General features: G+C 30.4%; 1 protein-coding gene across 7 annotated transcripts in view; it reads left to right on the top strand.

Moving 5' to 3' along the window:
* LOC119607685 (collagen alpha-1(XVIII) chain-like) overlaps positions 1–20508 on the top strand; it is a 227549-nt gene that overhangs the window by 6969 nt on the left and 200072 nt on the right. For 4 of the 7 annotated variants that reach the window (XM_037961746.1, XM_037961745.1, XM_037961748.1 and 1 more), the window contains exons 3-5: positions 3870–4007; positions 4221–4238; positions 16129–16320. In XM_037961746.1, coding sequence (XP_037817674.1) covers positions 3870–4007; positions 4221–4238; positions 16129–16320 — 348 coding nt within the window. The remainder of the gene's footprint in view (positions 1–3869; positions 4008–4220; positions 4239–16128; positions 16321–20508) is intronic. The other 3 variants (XM_037961751.1, XM_037961750.1, XM_037961749.1) reach the window with 1 other exon arrangement.

Below are 20508 nucleotides of genomic sequence, written 5' to 3'. Positions count from 1 at the left end.
ATGCTTAACATAACAAGGTGCACATACACATAAACATACGACCATTTATAGTAGATGAATTGTTAAATTCACATACAATTTATGTATATGTTAGAATGTACATATGTTTATGTATTTGTGTATTTGTTCGTACAAATACATTTAAACACATGTTTATGTGCTGTTGTGTGTTTATATTCACTATAATATGTTAGGATTATAGAGCAATTTATTCAAGTGGGCTTAAGGACACACACACTTAAGTACATACATATATCTATATGTATACTGAATATATATACATAGGTGTAGTACTTTAGAGGTAGGTTAGTTAGTTTGTGGTAGTACGTAGGTACTGCAACTAACTACCAACACATGTGGAGTGTAAATCATTTATATGTATATGTTTGTGTGCTTGTTTATATGTGTATGCATTTGTAATCGTGTTTAGGTCAGCATTTATTCATTTATTTATTTTTATGTTTTGTTATTTTACGTATGGAGATTTTCATATTTTTTGAATAATTAGGGATTCCCGATAACCCGAATCGTTAGAGGTGGTAAATAAAGCTGGTCCAAACAGTTAAATCGACATTAATGTCATATATCAACGGCCTTATGGAGATAGTGCGTTTTTGTTGGAACAAAAAGTATTCCAAATATTACAAACTGCTGAAATATGCACTCAACATCATAGGGAACTTGTACTCAATGCAACAGATCCATTTGAAAATGATTGAAATGATAATGATCAGTTTGAAATGGAATCGTATTGTTGCCAGAAAATCGCGTTTTCACTAAAAAATTGGGTTTTCATGTGGTATTTTCTCCAGAATCTAAAATTCTCTAGAAAATTTTCACTTGAAAACTCCATATCCATCTAATGGAATCATCCATATTCTACTATTTTTTAAAAACAACCTGATTTCTTTAGTTAGTTTGTTGTATTTGAAACATACATACATACTTTTTTCAATACAATATTGTACGTTTTTTTCTGCACATTTCTAAAACATTTCATTAACACGTTTACATTACTAACAACACACATCGTAACGCTGACACCCAATTTATAGAGGATTTATAAAAGCAAATTACCACAGCTTTAGCTAGATTTACTAAGGGAACTAGGTGCGAGGCGTGTATTTACAACTTAAAACCAAAATCCTGAAAACATAAATTTTTATTAAAGCAGCTATTTATTAGTGTATGTAGTAACAACAACAACGACATGACAATGTATTTATTTATAATTATTAATGAATTGATGTTTAGAAAACGATTTTAGACTACAGCGATAATTACAATAGATGGCAGGCAGGCAGGCTAACTAAACCAACAAGCAGAGTTACTTCATGCAGTTTTTACAACAGGCATGACATGAATAAATAAAATATTTATTTAAAAAAAGGCACAATTTATATTTTAAAATTATGTTTAAATTTAAAACATCAATTACAACACGTAGTTGTTTAGTAACAATTAAATTTAAATTTATTTTTAGCAGCAGGCTTTAGAAAATATTGCCTTTCTGCTTATTGTTTAAGTAATTTTCCCCAAAATTAATTATAAAATTTTAGGAAAATGTTTTATCAAAAAAATTTTAAATGATTTTTCAATAATTTATTTTTAATTATTTATTTGGAAATTAAACAAAACATCTACGAACCTCAGCTTAATTACATTTTCCATTAGTAGTGGTAATGTGATTGCTATTAGTGCTAAAATTAGCACTTCCGTTTCCATGAAATGTAAATGTTATACATTTTTGTCTCTTCTATGTTTTCCAAAAGTGTCATTTTGCTTTTTTTTTTTTGTTGTTGCTGTTTTATTTTGTTTAAATTTAACAAAATAAGAGAAAAAATGTGTCATGTCTAAAATTGTTTTGTAAAAGTTTTTGAAAAATAAATAGACTAATAGACTGAAAGAGATGTAGTGTGTGGCTTTACTAATTGAAGTTAAAAAACATAAAGTGGTTTACGATGTTTTTAATTTTTTGTTTTGTTTTGTGAATAAAAAACAAACTTCAAAATGTCATTCTTGTTTGATGTCAATGTGTTTTTTTTAATACTTCTGTGTTTCATTTAGTTTTTGATATATGGAAATAATTATCTGACAAATGTTTAAATAACATTTCGAAATTATACCATGGCTGAAGTAATCTGTTCAAATTTTGTTTATAAATATGCCTCAAAATTTTTTTAATAAATTGTTTGGTTTTACATGTTTAGTTTTTTCCTAAAATTTGGAAGGGGGGGAAGGGGGGGGGAAAGGGGAAAGGGGAAAGGGCGAGAGAGAGAAGGAAGGGGGAAAACAGAAAAAAGAGGGCAGCAGAAGAGAGAAGGGCGCCAGAGAGAGAGAAGCCCGAACGAACGAACGAACGAACGAACGAACGAAAACGAACGAACGAAACGAAACGAACGAAGAACGAACGAACGAACGAACGAACGAACGAACGAACGAACGAACGAACGAACGAACGAACGAACGAACGAAACGAAACGAACGAACGAACGAACGAAACGAACGAACGAACGAAGAACGAACGAACGAACGACAACGAACGAACGAACGAACGAACGAACGAACGAACGAACGAACGAACGAACGAACGAAAGAACGAACGAACGAACGAACGAACAACGAACGAACGAACGACCTAACAACGAACGAACGAACGAACTACCTACTAACGAACGAACGAACGAACGAACGAAACGAAACTAACGAACTAACTAACAAAACGAACTAACGAACTAACTAACTAACTAACTAACGAACTAACTAACGAACTAACTAACTAACTAACTAACTACCTACTAACGAACTAACTAACTAACTAACTAACTAACTAACTAACTAACTACTAACTAACTAACTAATTAACTAACTAACTAACCACTATAATATTCAAGATAAATGCCTGATTATGAAAAACAAAACACATTTATTATTCGTAACTGGTGTAGGGTACCATGAGGTATGCCACGCCCGTCTGTATTCTCATACTTGTTTTGTGATAAATTTTAAAGTACAAATTCTCGACCAAAAAAGTACCAAAATATGCATTTCTTATTAATTATCATTTCATCAGAATTTCATCAGAACTGTACATCTTTATAATATTGAAAAGTACAATTTGAAGAACAAAAATTTACCTAAATAGAACTCTTACTCAATGATGGCCATTTGGTTTCATTTTGGTGTCATATTAAAGAAAAATCAAAAAGTACCATTTGAACGAAAAAGTACCAACAAGTTCTCTTAGAGATTCTTATTTGACCCTTTAGGTTTCTAGAAAAATCAAAAATATTTTTTACCATGTTCAAGAATATCCATTACGTACCATCTGAATAACGAAAAAGTACCATATAATTTCATCTTTATGATTCTTATTTAATCAAAACCATGTACATTAAACATTCATATATTTTGTTGAAATTCGAAAAATTTTGATTACAAGGATTAAATTATTATAGTCTGTTGAAAGTACTATGAAAAAAGTACCACTTTCCCTTTTACACATAGGAACAGACTTATTCGAGGATTTGATTTTTAAAGTAAAATTAATTTTTAAATTTTTATAACAATGATAAAAGTTAAACGATACCAATCTGTTAAAAAAAAATATATTTTGAAAAAGTACCAAACTTTCTAGGCCTTAGCAACAGAATTACAAATGACACTGTAGCTAAATGAATTATTTTTAAAATTTGTGTCAAAACATTTTCCTTAAATGTCAAAATTTCTTTACCCAATAATATAAATTATATTGTTATGATTACTACTTTAAAAAATAGATAAGGTACTAAAAAGGTACCCAAATACCGTATTAACCCTTTTATTAAATTAACTTTTATTACAATTTTTGTTCTTCTTTTCATTTACAGAAATACACTGGCAAATGTACATGCAATGCGTCTGATATCCTAGAAGCCATCAAAGACAACGATATTTTAAGAGAAACATTAAGAGGTCCACCAGGACTGCCGGGTAAAGAAGGCAAAACTGGAGCTCCGGGACGTACGGTAAGTTAGACTGAAAAATAAAAAGAATAATAAAAATTTTAATAAAAAATATATACGAAAATTTTGAACAAAATATACTCTTTATTGAATTTTTGTTTAAGTTAAAAAAATAAACATTTATCGTGCATTTTGTATTTTTTTTTACATGAAACTTACAAAAACCAAATATTAAAACAATCAAATATCCCCTTATCCCGATTTGTATTGTTACAGACGAATATAACGATTGAGGTAAACATTTTAATTTGATTTTGATTGGCATATTCTGTTAACATATTTAACAAATTTAACAAGTTTTAACAAAAAAATAAAATAACTAAATTCAGCCTCAAACTAATTTTTTCACTAACAAATTTCAACTAATTGTACAAATATTTCAAATAATAACAAATTTGTTAACCCTAGCACTCAATGGATGTAATTGAAATTTATTAAAGCCAATTTTAACTTTACACTTTAATACTAATTCAGTAATTTTCTAATAAAAATTGTAACTAAAAACTTTTATTTATGGAATGAAAACAATTATGTATATATATGGTGGAAGTTAAGAAATACAATTTATTGATGAAGACCTCTAAACTTTTGAAGGGTTTTTCTTTTCTCCCTCCCCAATAATTTTAAGAACAAAACTAGAACTGAACTAGAACTGAACTTGAACTGAACTAGAACTGAACTAGAACTGAACTAGAACTGAACTAGAACTGAACTGAACTGAACTGAACTAGAACTGAACTAGAACTGAACTAAAACTGAACTAGAACTGAACTAGAACTGAACTAGAACTGAACTAGAACTGAACTAGAACTGAACTAGAACTGAACTAGAACTGAACTAGAACTGAACTAGAACTGAACTAGAACTGAACTAGAACTGAACTTGAACTGAACTAGAACTGAACTAGAACTGAACTAGAACTGAACTAGAACTGAACTAGAACTGAACTAGAACTGAACTAGAACTGAACTAGAACTGAACTAGAACTGAACTAGAACTGAACTAGAACTGAACTAGAACTGAACTAGAACTGATCTAGAACTGAACTAGAACTGAACTAGAACTGAACTAGAACTGAACTAGAACTGAACTAGAACTGAACTAGAACTGAACTAGAACTGAACTAGAACTGAACTAGAACTAAACTAGAACTGAACTAGAACTGAACTAGAACTGCACTAGAACTGAACTAGAACTGAACTAGAACTGAACTAGAACTGAACTAGAACTAGAACTGAACTAGAACTGAACTAGAAACTGAACTAGAACTGAACTAGAACTGAACTAGAACTGAACTAGAACTGAACTAGAACTGAACTAGAACTGAACTAGAACTGAACTAGAACTGAACTAGAACTGAACTAGAACTGAACTAGATCTGAACTAGAACTGAACTAGAACTGAACTAGAACTGAACTAGAACTGAACTAGAACTGAACTAGAACTGAACTAGAACTGAACTAGAACTGAACTAGAACTGAACTAGAACTGAACTAGAACTGAACTAGAACTAGAACTGACTAGAACTGAACTAGAACTGAACTAGAACTGAACTAGAACTGAACTAGAACTGAACTAGAACTGAACTAGAACTGAACTAGAACTGAACTAGAACTGAACTAGAACTGAACTAGAACTGAACTAGAACTGAACTAGAACTGAACTAGAACTGAACTAGAACTGAACTAGAACTGAACTAGAACTGAACTAGAACTGAACTAGAACTGAAACTAGAACTGACTAGAACTGAAACTAGAACTGAACTAGAACTGAACTAGAACTGGACTAGAACTGAACTAGAACTGAACTAGAAAACTGAACTAGAACTGAACTAGAAACTGAACTAGAACTGAACTAGAACTGAACTAGAACTGAACTAGAACGGAACTAGAACTGAACTAGAACTGAACTAGAACTGAACTAGAACTGAACTAGAACTGAACTAGAACTGAACTAGAACTGAACTAGAACTGAACTAGAACTGAACTAGAACTGCACTAGAACGAACTAGAAGAACTGAACTAGAACTGAACTAGACTGAACTAGAACTGACAAAACTGAACTAGCAACTGAACTAGAACTGAACTGAACTAGAACTGAACTAGAACTGAACTAGAACTGAACTAGAACTGAACTAGAACTGAACTAGAAACTGAACTAGAACTGAACTAGAACTGAACTAGAACTGAACTAGAACTAGAACTGAACTAGATAAGAACTGAACTAGAACTAGAACTGAACTAGAACTGAACTAGAACTGAACTAGAACTGACTAGAACTGAACTAGAACTGAACTAGAACTGAACTAGAACTGAACTAGAACTGAACTAGAACTGAACTAGAACTGAACTAGAACTGAACTAGAACTGAACTAGAACTGAACTAGAACTGAACTAGAACTGAACTAGAACTGAACTAGAACTGAACTAGAACTGACTAGAACTGAACTAGAAAACTGAACTAGAACTGAACTAGAACTGAACTAGAACTGAACTAGAACTGAACTAGAACTGACTAGAACTGACTAGAACTGAACTAGAACTGAACTAGAACTGAACTAGAACTGAACTAGAACTGAACTAGAACTGAACTAGAACTGAACTAGAACTGAACTAGAACTGAACTAGAACTGAACTAGAACTGAACTAGAACTGAACTAGAACTGAACTAGAACTGAACTAGAACTGAACTAGAACTGAACTAGAACTGAACTAGAACTGAACTAGAACTGAACTAGAACTGAACTAGAACTGAACTAGAACTGAACTAGAATGAACTAGAATGAACTAGAACTGAACTAGAACTGAACTAGAACTGAACTAGAACTGAACTAGAACTGAACTAGAACTGAACTAGAACTGAACTAGAACTGAAATAGAACTGAAATAGAACTGAACTAGAACTGAACTAGGACTAAACTAGCACTAAACTAGAACTGAACTGGAACTAAACTAACATTTTGTGGTTCCTTCCCCTGCCCAATACTTTCTTAGAAGGTTTATGCAAATGCATTTTTAATATAAAACAATACTGGTATGCAAACAGAAAACAAAGTAAACCACAAATGGAAAAAAGTACAAAAATAAAACCATAAAATGAAAACAGAAAAAAATCCTCAAACAGTAAAGCTTAAAAAACGGAAACCGATCAAGAACTCTCCAATCAACATGGTTAAAGACAATTTATGATTTTAACAAAGTTAATCTATTTACAAAAGTAAAAAATTTTCAAAAACAAATTATACACTTTTACAACAAGCTTTCACTGTCCGATATATAAAGGCATCCTGTACATTTATATGACAAGCATTAATGATAAAAATCTAAACAACAAGGAAATATGACTAAAACACAGATACATTTGATGACATTTTCTCTACAGTTTTCTATCTTTTCATTTCAAATGTTTTTTTGTGGATGAAATATTTTTACTTCCATTTCATTTTGAACTTCATCATCAAACATCAACAAAATGCAACAAATGTACAATTTGTTGTAAAAATTATTTACTATAGAGAATAGATGAAAAATTGTGGCATATGTGTGGAAAGAAAAGAAATCTTAAAGTTAATGGGTCAATCTCGAAACAGTGGTGGAGATGAGTGTAGATATATTTATTTATGTTATTTAGAGTGACTGGGCAGTTATAGTGAAAGCCTTTGGCAGGAATTGAACCTGCGTACCCTTGACTAGTAGACTAAAGATGTGTTTCATAACTATTTGCAAGGAATATTTCATGACCTAAAGTATTTAAAAATTTTTAAAATATATTTAAATATTTAATTGTAAACTAAACTCTGTTTATTATGTAGGGTGCTTTGCAAATTTCTATCAGCTCTTTACATTTTCTTATCTAAGTATGTATTTTTTCAACTTGTTTTTAAATAACATATATTTTTCTCACAGTTGTTATTCTCTTGTAAATTCCTTCAACTGTGTTTTATTTAGATTTTGTATTTTTCTGCATTTATGTTTATTTATATTTGTCCAATTCTCTTGTTGTATATTTTGTCAAGTTGAAAATGTAACACAAATAATACAGACACTGGAAAATATTTATGCATAATATATACATTCCCTTTAGTTTTCAGGGAGTCAGAGTATCCATTTTAATCAATTTTATTTCAAATGTCTAACTTCTTTGACTAGAATTTATAAAGTTGTGTGCCATTCGACTGGCATGTAAAGAGTGATCATTCTTCTCGCAATGCAGGGCAATTTTTATAAAAAAGTTATTTTCATCAAAATATGTATTTATTTGTATATGTATGTAGTAGGAAATGGTTACAAGCAAAGTATAATAACAGTAATGCGTAAGTTTACTGTGTTTTTATATAACTATAAATATTTTTGCATACTTACTTGGGCATGTATACGGAAGTAAATTCTTTTAATGTAAATGTCTCCTATTACTTAAGAGAGATGTTGCTAACGCAACAACACAACTTTTGGAAAATTGCAGTAAAAGGAAATATTTATACCATTCACTGCTCTAAGGAACCTAGCCTTACTTGGAAAATATTTTTGTTTTCAAAAAATGTATATGGTATTCAACGGTTTTATTATGGCAGTTACTGAGAGACAATCAGCAATAGGTTGACCTATTTTTAGCAATAGTTTTTTATGATTTGCTAAAAATTCAGATTTTTACTAAAAATTCAGATTTTTACTAAAAATTCATGTTTTTACTAAAAATTCAGATTTTACAAAAAAATTCAGATTTTTACTAAAAACTCAGATTTTTACTAAAAATTCAGATTGTTACTAAAAATTCTGATTGTTACTAAAAATTCGGATTGTTACTAAAAATTCAGATTTGTACTAAGAATTCAAATTTTTACTAAAAATTCATGATTTCACTAAAAATTTAAATTTTTTCTAAAAAATTCGGATTTTTGCAAAAAATTCAGATTTTTACTAAAAACTCATATTTTTACTAAAAATTCAGATTTATACTAAAAATTCAGATTTTTACCAAAAATTCAGATTTTTACTAAAAATTCAGATTTTTACTAAAAATTCAGATTTTTACTAAAAATTAAAATTTTTACAAAAAATTCAGATTTTCACCAAAAATTCGGACTAAAAATTCAGATAATTACTATAATTCATATTTTTACTAAAAATTCAGTTTTGTACAAAAAAATTAAGATTTGTACTAAAAATTCAGATTTTTACTAAAAAAGCCGATTTTTACTAACAATTCGAATTTTTACTAAAAATTCGGATTTTAAAAATGCAGATTTTCAGTTAGTTAGTTAGTTAGTTATTTATTTAGTAGTTAGTTAGTTAGTTAGTTAGTTAGTTAGTTAGTAGTTAGTTAGTTAGTTAGTTTAGTTAGTAGTTAGTTAGGTAGTTAGTTAGTAGTTAGTTAGTTCGTTAGTTAGTTAGTTAGTAGTTAGTAGTTAGTTAGTTAGTTGTTAGTTAGTTAGTAGTTAGTTAGTTAGTTAGTTAGTTAGTTAGTAGTTAGTTAGTCTCGTTAGTTAGTTAGTTAGTTAGTGAGTGTAGTTAGTTTAGTTAGTTAGTTAGTTAGTTAGTTAGTAGTTGTTAGTTAGTTAGTTAGTAGTAGTAGTTAGTTAGTTAGTTAGTTAGTTAGTAGTTAGTAGTTAGTAGTTAGTAGTTAGTTAGTTAGTTAGTTAGTTAGTTAGTAGTTAGTTAGTTTAGTTAGTTAGGTTAGTTAGTTCGTTAGTTAGTAGTTAGTTAGTTAGTAGTAGTAGTTAGTTAGTTAGTAGTTAGTTAGTTAGTTAGTTAGTTAGTTAGTTAGTTAGTTAGGTAGTTAGTTAGTTAGTTAGTTAGTTAGTTAGTTAGTAGTTAGTTAGTTAGTAGTTAGGTAGTTAGTAGTTAGTTAGTTAGTAGTTAGTTAGTAGTTAGTTAGTTAGTTAGTTAGTTAGTTAGTTAGTTAGTAGTTAGTTAGTAGTAGTAGTTAGTTAGTTAGTTAGTTAGTTAGTTAGTTAGTTAGTTAGTAGTTAGTTAGTTTTAGTAGTAGTAGTTAGTAGTTAGTTAGTTAGTTAGTTAGTTAGTTAGTTAGTTAGTGTAGTTAGTTAGTTAGTTAGTTAGTTAGTTAGTAGTTAGTAGTTAGTAGGTAGTAGTTAGTGTTAGTTAGTAGTTAGTTAGTTAGTAGTTAGTTAGTTAGTTAGTAGTAGTTGTAGTTAGTTAGTTAGTTAGTTAGTTAGTTAGTTAGTAGTATGTTAGTTAGTAGTTAGTTAGTTAGTTAGTTAGTTATTTTTGTAGTTAGTTAGTTAGTTAGTTAGTTAGTTAGTTAGTTAGTAGTTAGTTAGTTAGTTAGTAGTTAGTTAGTAGGTAGTTAGGTTAGGTAGTTAGTAGTTAGTTAGTAGTTAGTTAGTTAGTTAGTTAGTTAGTTAGTTAGTTAGTTAGTTAGTTAGTTAGTTAGTTAGTTAGTTAGTTAGTTAGTTAGTTAGTTAGTTAGTTAGTTAGTTAGTTAGTTAGTTAGTAGTTAGGTTAGTTAGTTAGTTAGTTAGTTAGTTAGTTAGTTAGTTAGTTAGTTAGTTCGTTAGTTAGTTAGTAGTTAGTTAGTTAGTAGTTAGTTAGTTAGTTAGTTAGTTAGTAGTTAGTTAGTTAGTTAGTTAGTTAGGTTAGTTAGTAGTTAGTTAGTTAGTTAGTTAGTTAGTTAGTTAGTTAGTAGTTAGTTAGTTAGTAGTTAGTTAGTTAGTTAGTTAGTTAGTTAGTAGTTAGTTAGTTAGTTAGTTAGTTAGTTAGTTAGTTAGTTAGTTAGTAGTTAGTTAGTAGTTAGTTAGTTAGTTAGTAGTTAGTTAGTTAGTTAGTTAGTTAGTTAGTTAGTAGTTAGTTAGTTAGTTAGTTAGTTAGTTAGTAGTTAGTAGTTAGTTAGTTAGTTAGTAGTTAGTTAGTTAGTTAGTATGTTAGTTGTTAGTTAGTAGTAGTTAGTTAGTTAGTTAGTTAGTTAGTTAGTTAGTTAGTTAGTTAGTTAGTTAGTTAGGAAAGAAGAACAATCAGGAAACCAGTTAGCCGGGAAGTAACAAAGCTTTTTAATCCTAATTAAGTACTTTATTTCCGTAGTGGGCTTATCTCTCCACTATATTAACGCCATTCAATGCCTGAAATTTTACAAACAATCTATACTTTTACATTAAATCCATAAGTGCTGAATCTTCGACTCCATGTTAATGTTATAAAAAGTATTTATTATTATGTCAATCCAAAGGAGACCATAAAATCTTTAAGATATCTTTTCTTAAATCCTTTACAAAAAAATATCCTCTAAATATTTACTTTCAACCAAGAAAAACTTAATTCTGAATGAAATTCTGATGCTAAAAACTTGTTTAGAAAACGTCGTTCACTTTTCGTTCTTCTTTGGCTTAAAATGTTAGTAATTCAAATGCATTTCAGAATATTTTCCATTTTTATCTCAATTTTAGAATAGTATACAGCCATGCACTAAAAGCTCATATAATCATACATGGAAAATACACTGACAGACATAAATTCACATGCATATACTACACGAGTATCAACATTTTACAGTTTCGTTTTTTTTTTTACATATAAATTTATTCTAATACGGTTATAAAAATGTATGTGTGTGTGTGTGGGATTTTTCTTTATCAACATGCCCAAATGTCAAGCAGGAGAATTTATACAAAATCCTTATCGTAACTAAAAGAAGTTCTGTTTTTTTTTTTTTCTGTGAAAAAATATAGGTATGAAAAATGATAAAAATAAGAAATACATTTTTCTATACCTTAGAGGGGTGCAAATGTGCATAAATGTATAAAAATAAGAAGTAGTTTTGTGGCTGATAGTAAAAATATCTTGAAACAGTTTTTTTTCTGTTGCTGTTGTTGTTACAACATACGCATACTTGAGCATCTTTAAAGGAGGGTGACCACTTTCTTACTTTATTGACGAAGCCCAACAATTCTATATGATGTCTATGTATCCTTTCCATTTTGGCAAACGAAAACTCATATACAAATGATAAGTATGAGTCAAAAGAGATACATAGCTTCAATTGCCATGTAAGTGTTCCCCAAGTATGGACAGAGACTTGAACTACAGGGTTGATATAATGTTCAACTATTAAATTGTGAAATAAAGTTGTGAATTACGTATACATTTATTTGAAATAAAAATTAAATTAGGAAAATATTTATAAAATTTGAATATGTGTGGGAAAAATTTAATATGAAAGACTTAAAGGTTTTTCAAAGATAACGTTTGAGGCTTTAGTTTTCCAGTTTTTGTAGCCAAATTATTAAGGTTACAAAACTTTCCCAGTAAACTATATATTTAAAATATTCACTTTAAATAGTTAATTCCCTTGGCCCATCATAATAATCATTTATTTCTATATTATAATGATTATTCTTCTTCTTTTCCTACCCCAAAAAATTTACATTCATTTATTTTATTTAATATTTTTCCGTTTGTTTTCATTTTGAAAATCCAGCCTCTTGTGGAAAGAAGTCTCATGCAATATATTAAGCGTAAAACGGTTGGTTTCAGTAATTCTTATTCTTTTTTTTTTTTTTGGGTATTATTTATTAATAATATTTGTTTTTGTATTTAGATTGCGTTTCCTTGGTCAAAATTAAACCATAATCTTAACAAATTTCCCCCTATAAATCAAACTAAAATTAAAAAAAATATATATATAAGAGCTTCATCTTAGTCTTCTTGTTCATCTGCTCGAGAGTAAGAAATATTTGAGGCAAACCATAAGTATTCCGCTAAATATATCCAACCATTGGAAAAATAAAACAAAAAGAAAAACATCTTCCTAAGAACCACTAGAGAATGACGTCGAGTGGCAAAACATAAACCCACAGCAGGGAAAGAAAGTGGAAATAAAAAAAAAATATTGTTTATGCGTTTCATAATCTCTAGACATTAAAGTAATCATAAGATGTTGTTATTACTTAAGTACGAAGTTAAAATATTTCGAATGCGATGTACCTATGTGTATTTACTTAAATGAAAACCTTAAAACTTATTTAATCATAAATGGTCATTTACTTTAATTTATAAAAATTTCTGCACTTATTTAAAAGGGTGTTTCTTTAATTTCTTTTGCTAAGGATAGTTAAACTTTATATTGTTTATTATCTAACCACCAACCTATTATAGATTGTTAAGAAACTCACACACATTTAGTTTGCATTACAACGACTGATGATATATGGCAAAATGTCGGAAATTCCGGTATGGCCACCATCATTGCTAATCCCCTTTTACTTATAGCAATTAATTTAATCCGATAAGTAGAAAAGAAACATACTTTAACTATGCAGATTTAAAAACAACTTTAACATACAACAACAAGAAGGAAAAATAAACGCTCACATGCAAACCAAATTGTGGAGAGTTTCATAAAGGACAAGAACCGAACTAAACCAGAATCAAAACAGAACCAAAAAGAACTAAAATAGAACACCAACTGAACTAAAACATACATAACCAGAACAGAACTATAACAGAACCAGAAGACAAATAGAACAAAACTAGCACCGAACTAGAACAGAACTAGAACGGAACTAGAACAGAACTAGAACAGAACTAGAACAGAACTAGAACAGAACTAGAACAGAACTAGAACAGAACTAGAACAGAACTAGAACTAGAACAGAACTAGAACAGAACTAGAACAGAACTAGAACAGAACTAGAACAGAACTAGAACAGAACTAGAACAGAACTAGAACAGAACTAGAATAGAACTAGAACAGAACTAGAACAGAACTAGAACAGAACTAGAAACAGAACTAGAACGAAACTCTAGAACAGAACTAGAACAGAACTAGAACAGAACTAGAACAGAACTAGAACAGAACTAGAACAGAACTAGAACAGAACTAGAACAGAACTAGAACAGAACTAGAACAGAACTAGAACAGAACTAGAACAGAAAACTAGAACAGAACTAGAACAGAACATAACAGAACTAAAACAGAACTAGAAGAGAACTAGAACAGAACTAGAACAGAACTAGAACAGAACTAGAACAGAACTAAAACAGAACTAAAACAGAACTAGAACAGAACTAGAACAGAACTAGAACAGAACTAGAACAGAACTAGAACAACTGAACAGAACTAGAACAGAACTAGAACAGAACTAGAACAGAACTTGAACAGAACTAGAACAGAACTAGAACAGAACTAGAACAGAACTAGAACAGAACTAGAACAGAACTAGAACAGAACTAGAACAGAACTAGAACAGAACTAGAACAGAACTAGAACAGAACTAGAACAGAACTAGAACAGAACTAGAACAGAACTAGAACAGAACTAGAACAGAACTAGAACAGAACTAGAACAGAACTAGAACAGAACTATAACAAAACTAGAACAGAACTAGAACAGAACTAGAACAGAACTAGAACAGAACTAGAACAGAACTAGAACAGAACTAGAACAGAACTAGAACAGAACTAGAACAGAACTAGAACAGACTAGAACAGAACTAGAACAGAACTAGAACAGAACTAGAACAGAACTAGAACAAAACTAGAACAGAACTAGAACAGAACTAGAACAGAACAGAACTAGAACAGAACTAGAACAGAACTAGAACAGAACTAGAACAGAACTAGAACAGAACTAGAACAGAACTAGAACAGAACTAGAACAGAACTAGAACAGAACTAGAACAGAACTAGAACAGAACTAGAACAGAACTAGAACAGAACTAGAACAGAACTAGAACAGAACTAGAACAGAACTAGAACAGAACTAGAACAGAACTAGAACAGAACTAGAACAGAACTAGAACAGAACTAGAACAGAAACTAGAACAGAACTAGAACAGAACTAGAACAGAACTAGAACAGAACTAGAACAGAACTAGAACGGAACTAGAACAGAACTGAGTTAGTACTGAATAAACAAACAAAGACTATTTTGGAAGCAAAATTGTATCGAACGTTAAAAAACTAATCGTCTTAAAGTAGTTGTATCTGGGATTTGGAAATACTGGCGATTTGTTCTCGGTCTTTAGTAGAAAAGAAATTAATGTTCAATAATACTTTGACAATATGAACAATAATTAAGAAATAAGTATATTTGAGAAATTTCTCCGAATATTTATTACAAGTTAAAATTTTTGAATTTAAATTTATAAATCAGGAAATACAGCTAAAATTACTTGTTATATTTAAGTAGTACTATTAATGCCTTTAAACCACCTCCAGCGAGATTTTTCCATGGAGTTAAAACCTCAATTAGAAAATGATTTGTTTAGGGTCATTAAAATGAAACTCCCCCTTTCAAAGATTCCAACACGCATATACTGACACATACATATTTATACATATACACATACTTACTAGTTTTCCCACCAAAAGAGTTTCAAGTTTAACACCAACACTTAAACAACAACAAAGTACTACCACAACAACAAGAACGACAACAACAATAAAATAAAAACAATAACAACAATATTGTAACACGCAATCATCAAGAAAACATGATTATTTCTTGTAGTTTTTCTTTTTATTTTATTGTGATAAATTTTGTGCAGAAAAACACATGAAAAATGTGTTGTTTTCAGTTTTTTTTTTTATTTTGTCTTAAAGAAACGATTTTACCCTCCCACTTCTTTTCTCTAAAGGCAGTTGAAGTCATAAAAGTATCTGACAAGGAGTGTCAATGTAGTGTAAATTTTATGGCCCTAAAAAAAGCTTTTAATTTTTTCATGTTGTTTTTTTTTTATTTTTATCTACCAAAAATTAAAGTTGCTACTTTTCTTAACTTAAATATTTGTGTTTGTCACAGAGGGAGAGAGTGAGAAGGGAAAAAATAAAAGGAAATAAAAATGTATAAAACAAATTCACAACCACATAAAAATTACCCATAATTTGTCTTTGTCTTTAAGCCATAAACACACCTTAGTTTATTTTACTACTGTAACTGCTAAATACTACTACTACCACCTACTACTACAGCTGCTAGTACTACTTAACTCTACTCCCTTAACCACTCCACTTTTACTGGACTTGTATAGCTATCTTATGCTTTTAGTATTTATACACAATATTTGTATGGCTTTTTATTTTTATTGCTAATATTTAGTATTTGTCTTAAATGAATAAAACAACTCATTAATTTTATGTGTTTTCTTTGTTTCTTCCTTCGATTTCTTCTCTAGGGTGCTACTGGGGTACCAGGTGAACGCGGTGCCCCCGGTCCTAAAGGTGACCGCGGCGAAAGGGGCGATCCTGGTCCTCGTGGTCCCGAAGGTCTGCAAGGCAACAAAGGTGAACCAGGTGTCGATGGTATGCCTGGCGTAATGGGTCCTCCCGGACCGCCAGGTCCACCTGGTTTGCCAGAGAATTATGATGTAAGTATTGCACTGATATTTTATTATAATTACATATTTAACTTTTATTTTTTATAGTATCTTAATTTTTATAAAAAAATGCATAATTTTCTATCAAACATTGATTAATCTTTTCTTTATCTAATCGGGTAATTTTTTACTTAAATGCTATATCGGCTGTGAAATTCTGAGAGCAAAACGTTCTCCACTGATCGTACATTTTTGTTATAAAAGATTAAAATCGTGAAAATCATATCAAAGGAATTTGGATTAAAAAAAATATATTTAGTTCAGTTCTAGTTCAGTTCTAGTTCAGTTCTAGTTCAGTTCTAGTTCAGTTCTAGTTCAGTTCTAGTTCAGTTTTAGTTCAGTTCTAGTTCAGTTCTAATTCAGTTCTAGTTCAGTTCTAGTTCAGTTCAGTTCAGGTTCTAGTTCAGTTCTAGTTCAGTTTTAGTTCAGTCTAGTTCAGTTCTAGTTCAGTTCTAGTTCAGTTCTAGTTCAGTTCTAGTTCAGTTCTAGTTCCGTTCTTAGTTCAGTTCTAGTTCAGTTCTAGTTCAGTCTCGTTCAGTTCTAGTTCAGTCTAGTTCAGTTCTAGTTCAGTTCTAGTTCAGTTAGTTCCTAGTTTCTAGTTCAGTTCTAGTTCAGTTCTAGTTCAGTTCTAGTTCAGTTCTAGTTCAGTCTAGTTCAGTTCTAGTTCAGTTCTAGTCAGTTCTAGTTCAGTTCTAGTTCAGTTCTAGTTCAGTTCTAGTCAGTTCAGTTCAGTTCTAGTTCAGTTCTAGTTCAGTTCTAGTCAGTTTAGTCAGTTCTAGTTCAGTTCTAGTTCAGTTCTAGTTCAGTTCTAGTCAGTTCTAGTTCAGTTCTAGTTCAGTTCTAGTTCAGTTCTAGTTCAGTTCTAGTTCAGTTCTAGTCAGTCTAGTTCCGTTTAGTTCAGTTCTAGTTCAGTTCTAGTTCAGTTCTAGTTCAGTTCTAGTTCAGTTCTAGTTCAGTTCTAGTTCAGTTCTAGTTCAGTTCTAGTTCAGTTCTAGTTCAGTTCTAGTTCAGTTCTAGTTCAGTTCTAGTTCAGTTCTAGTTCAGTTCTAGTTCAGTTCTAGTTCAGTTCTAGTTCAGTTCTAGTTCAGTTCTAGTTCAGTTCTAGTTCAGTTCTAGTTCAGTTCTAGTTCAGTTCTAGTTCAGTTCTAGTTCAGTTCTAGTTCAGTTCTAGTTCAGTTCTAGTTCAGTTCTAGTTCAGTTCTAGTTCAGTTCTAGTTCAGTTCTAGTTCAGTTCTAGTTCAGTTCTAGTTCAGTCTAGTTCAGTTCTAGTTCAGTTCTAGTTCAGTTCTAGTTCAGTTCTAGTTCAGTTCTAGTTCAGTTCTAGTTCAGTTCTAGTTCAGTTCTAGTTCAGTTCTAGTTCAGTTCTAGTTCAGTTCTAGTTCAGTTCTAGTTCAGTTCTAGTTCAGTTCTAGTTCAGTTCTAGTTCAGTTCTAGTTCAGTTCTAGTTCAGTTCTAGTTCAGTTCTAGTTCAGTTCTAGTTCAGTTCTAGTTCAGTTCTAGTTCAGTTCTAGTTCAGTTCTATGATGATCACTATTTATACAACCACCAAAGAGCTGGATAGATTAATAGGAATTACTAAGCTTCTAGGAAACATTAGTAAGCATTAAACCACCAAGTATTTCAAATCTATAATATTTTTTGTTTTCTTTTCTAATACTTTATAACTTTTTCCTTGTAACTTTTCGCTTTTGTTTTATTTATAAACCTCTTTTAATTTTTATGAATTTTTTATTGTCTCCCAAAAAAAAGAAGAATTTATTTGGGTTAAACTTTTGTGTTTTCAGCTCAAGTTTTCTAAAGTTTTCTTGTTGTTTTTCTTTATTATTTTCAACCTTTTAGGTTAATTGTGTGGCCTAAAACACACAGCTACATGAATATATACAAGAAATTCGTGCTTACTCACACACACATAACAACAGGACGCCAAAAAAGGCAAAGGATGGCAATAGTAAAGAACAGCATAGAGGCATAAAAAAACATAAAAAACGTAGATGGCACATTATAGATGCCGAGTAGGCATTTGTAGAGCTAATTTTATTGTTTATTTTAGCCATCATGAGGTTTTTAATGGACTGCTTCTTTTACCATGTTTCTTTAGTCAGTCATTCATATATTTATTCCTTCATCCTTCTGCTTGTGTGATTATTTTGGAGCCGTGTAGATATTTTTAGCTGTTGTGCGTTTAATCTTCTATTTTAGTCACGTTTTCTAATTTTTTTCCCATTCGCTACACTTGTAATAGTGTAGCCCGTTGGCCGTATGTTTTAACGATTTTAATTCCTTTTTTTTTTTTTGTTACTTTTTTATTGTTTACACCCAAAAGGAAAAAAAACAAAAGTAAAATAAATATATAAAACAGATTTTTTTTAATTTTATTATATATTTTTTTGGGGTAGTCATAAAATCAAGGCGAGAAGATAAGTGAATTTGTTTGGTTAATTTTTAATATCCCCCTCACACTTCTAATCACCGATAATGAGGGTGTATAAAAGTTTGTCATTACAGTTGTAACTCAGATAAGTGGTCGCTAGATTTAAGACTAGACATGTAGAACATTAAATGTTTTGATTTTTTTTGTTTTGTATTTTCATACGATATTCGGAAAAATTGGCATTTTTATATGATCTTTGAAATTGAATGAATAAGTGGTAGTTTGATTTTGTATATAGTGCAAATTTTCCAAGGCCCTACTTTATATTTAGAAATGAACACAATAGTTCCGGCTTCGTAAATGAACTAGATCTGTACCAATCCCAAACTAGAACTGCAATTTAACATACATATTTTCAGAATCTTCAAAATCGAAAAACTCATATATTCTCGTATTTTCGAAAATATATTTCTATAAAAAATTATAATTATTAATTTTTCAAATTAAATTCCCACGCTTACAATTTTGAACAAAAAATCTTTAAGCAAACAACATTTTATTTCCCCCTACCTAATGCGTGTCTGAAGAAACATTTCTTTAAAAGCAAAAACAAGAAAAACACTTTAAAATATTGTTTTCCTTTTAACCCTGACTAGTTAAATATGAATGTCTGTATCTGTATGAATGTAGTATCTTGTAGTATCTTCTAACTACACAAAACTCTTTGTGTTATTTTCTTTCTTAAAGGTACTACTATCACGTTAGGCTGACAGTGTTTAACAAAAATATTTGACTTGAGTCTCAACCCTTTTCTGACACATTTAGCGTGCATGACACTTACATAAGCGAGCATTCGCACGATAACAATGCGATAATGCCAACAAACATGAAGACGATGAAAAAAAGGAGAAAAAAAAACGGAAACCACCATTATTCTTACTTTTTACTTCCCCCTCTTTTTAACAAGTAAAAAAGTAAACAAATGTATTTTTCTCTATTTTTTTGTCCCCTACTAAGTTATTTTTACTTGTAACAGACTTACGAGAAGACACAAAAAAAGTTATGAATGTACGTTCAAAATAACGGGTATTATGGTGCTTGTATTCACCATATACTTGTCTGCTCTTCTTCTCTGTTACACAAGTATTAAGTTGAGTGAAAGGCCCTCAAGCTTAATGGTAAGACGACAGTTTGATATGACTTGGTAAAAGGTAAAAAATGTAACAGAAATAAATGGAAAATATCAGTACAACAAGAGTAGGAACAAACAAAGTTTAGTATATTTGGTTAACATGCTACCAAACTGATAATAATAATGGCCACGAGACGCACAAACAAATATATTTATATCTATGTATTTACGGGTGGAACACAATGTATAAGGGTAAAAGGGTAAAAGGAAACCCGACCTACAACAAGCGAAAAATGTAAATATGAACAATAATGAAATACGAGAACTGAACTAGAACTGAACTAGAACTGAACTAGAACTAGAACTAAACTAGAACTGAAGTAGAACTGAACTAGAACTAGAACTGAACTAGAACTGAAGTAGAACTGAACTAAAACTGAACTAGAACTGAACTTGAACTGAACTAGAACTGAACTAGAACTGAACTAGAACTGAACTAGAACTGAACTAGAACTGAACTAGAACTGAACTAGAACTGAACTAGAACTGAACTAGAACTGAACTAGAACTGAACTAGAACTGAACTAGAACTGAACTAGAACTGAACTAGAACTGAACTAGAACTGAACTAGAACTGAACTAGAACTGAACTAGAACTGAACTAGAACTGAACTAG

This window comes from Lucilia sericata, unplaced genomic scaffold (assembly GCF_015586225.1).
Source record: "Lucilia sericata isolate MDLA Ls3-8-SP2 unplaced genomic scaffold, ASM1558622v1 Contig000729F_arrow, whole genome shotgun sequence".
Classification (NCBI taxonomy): Eukaryota; Metazoa; Arthropoda; class Insecta; order Diptera; family Calliphoridae; genus Lucilia; species Lucilia sericata.
Note: the sequence above shows the minus strand (reverse complement) of the source record. Positions and strands in the feature narration are given on the sequence as shown.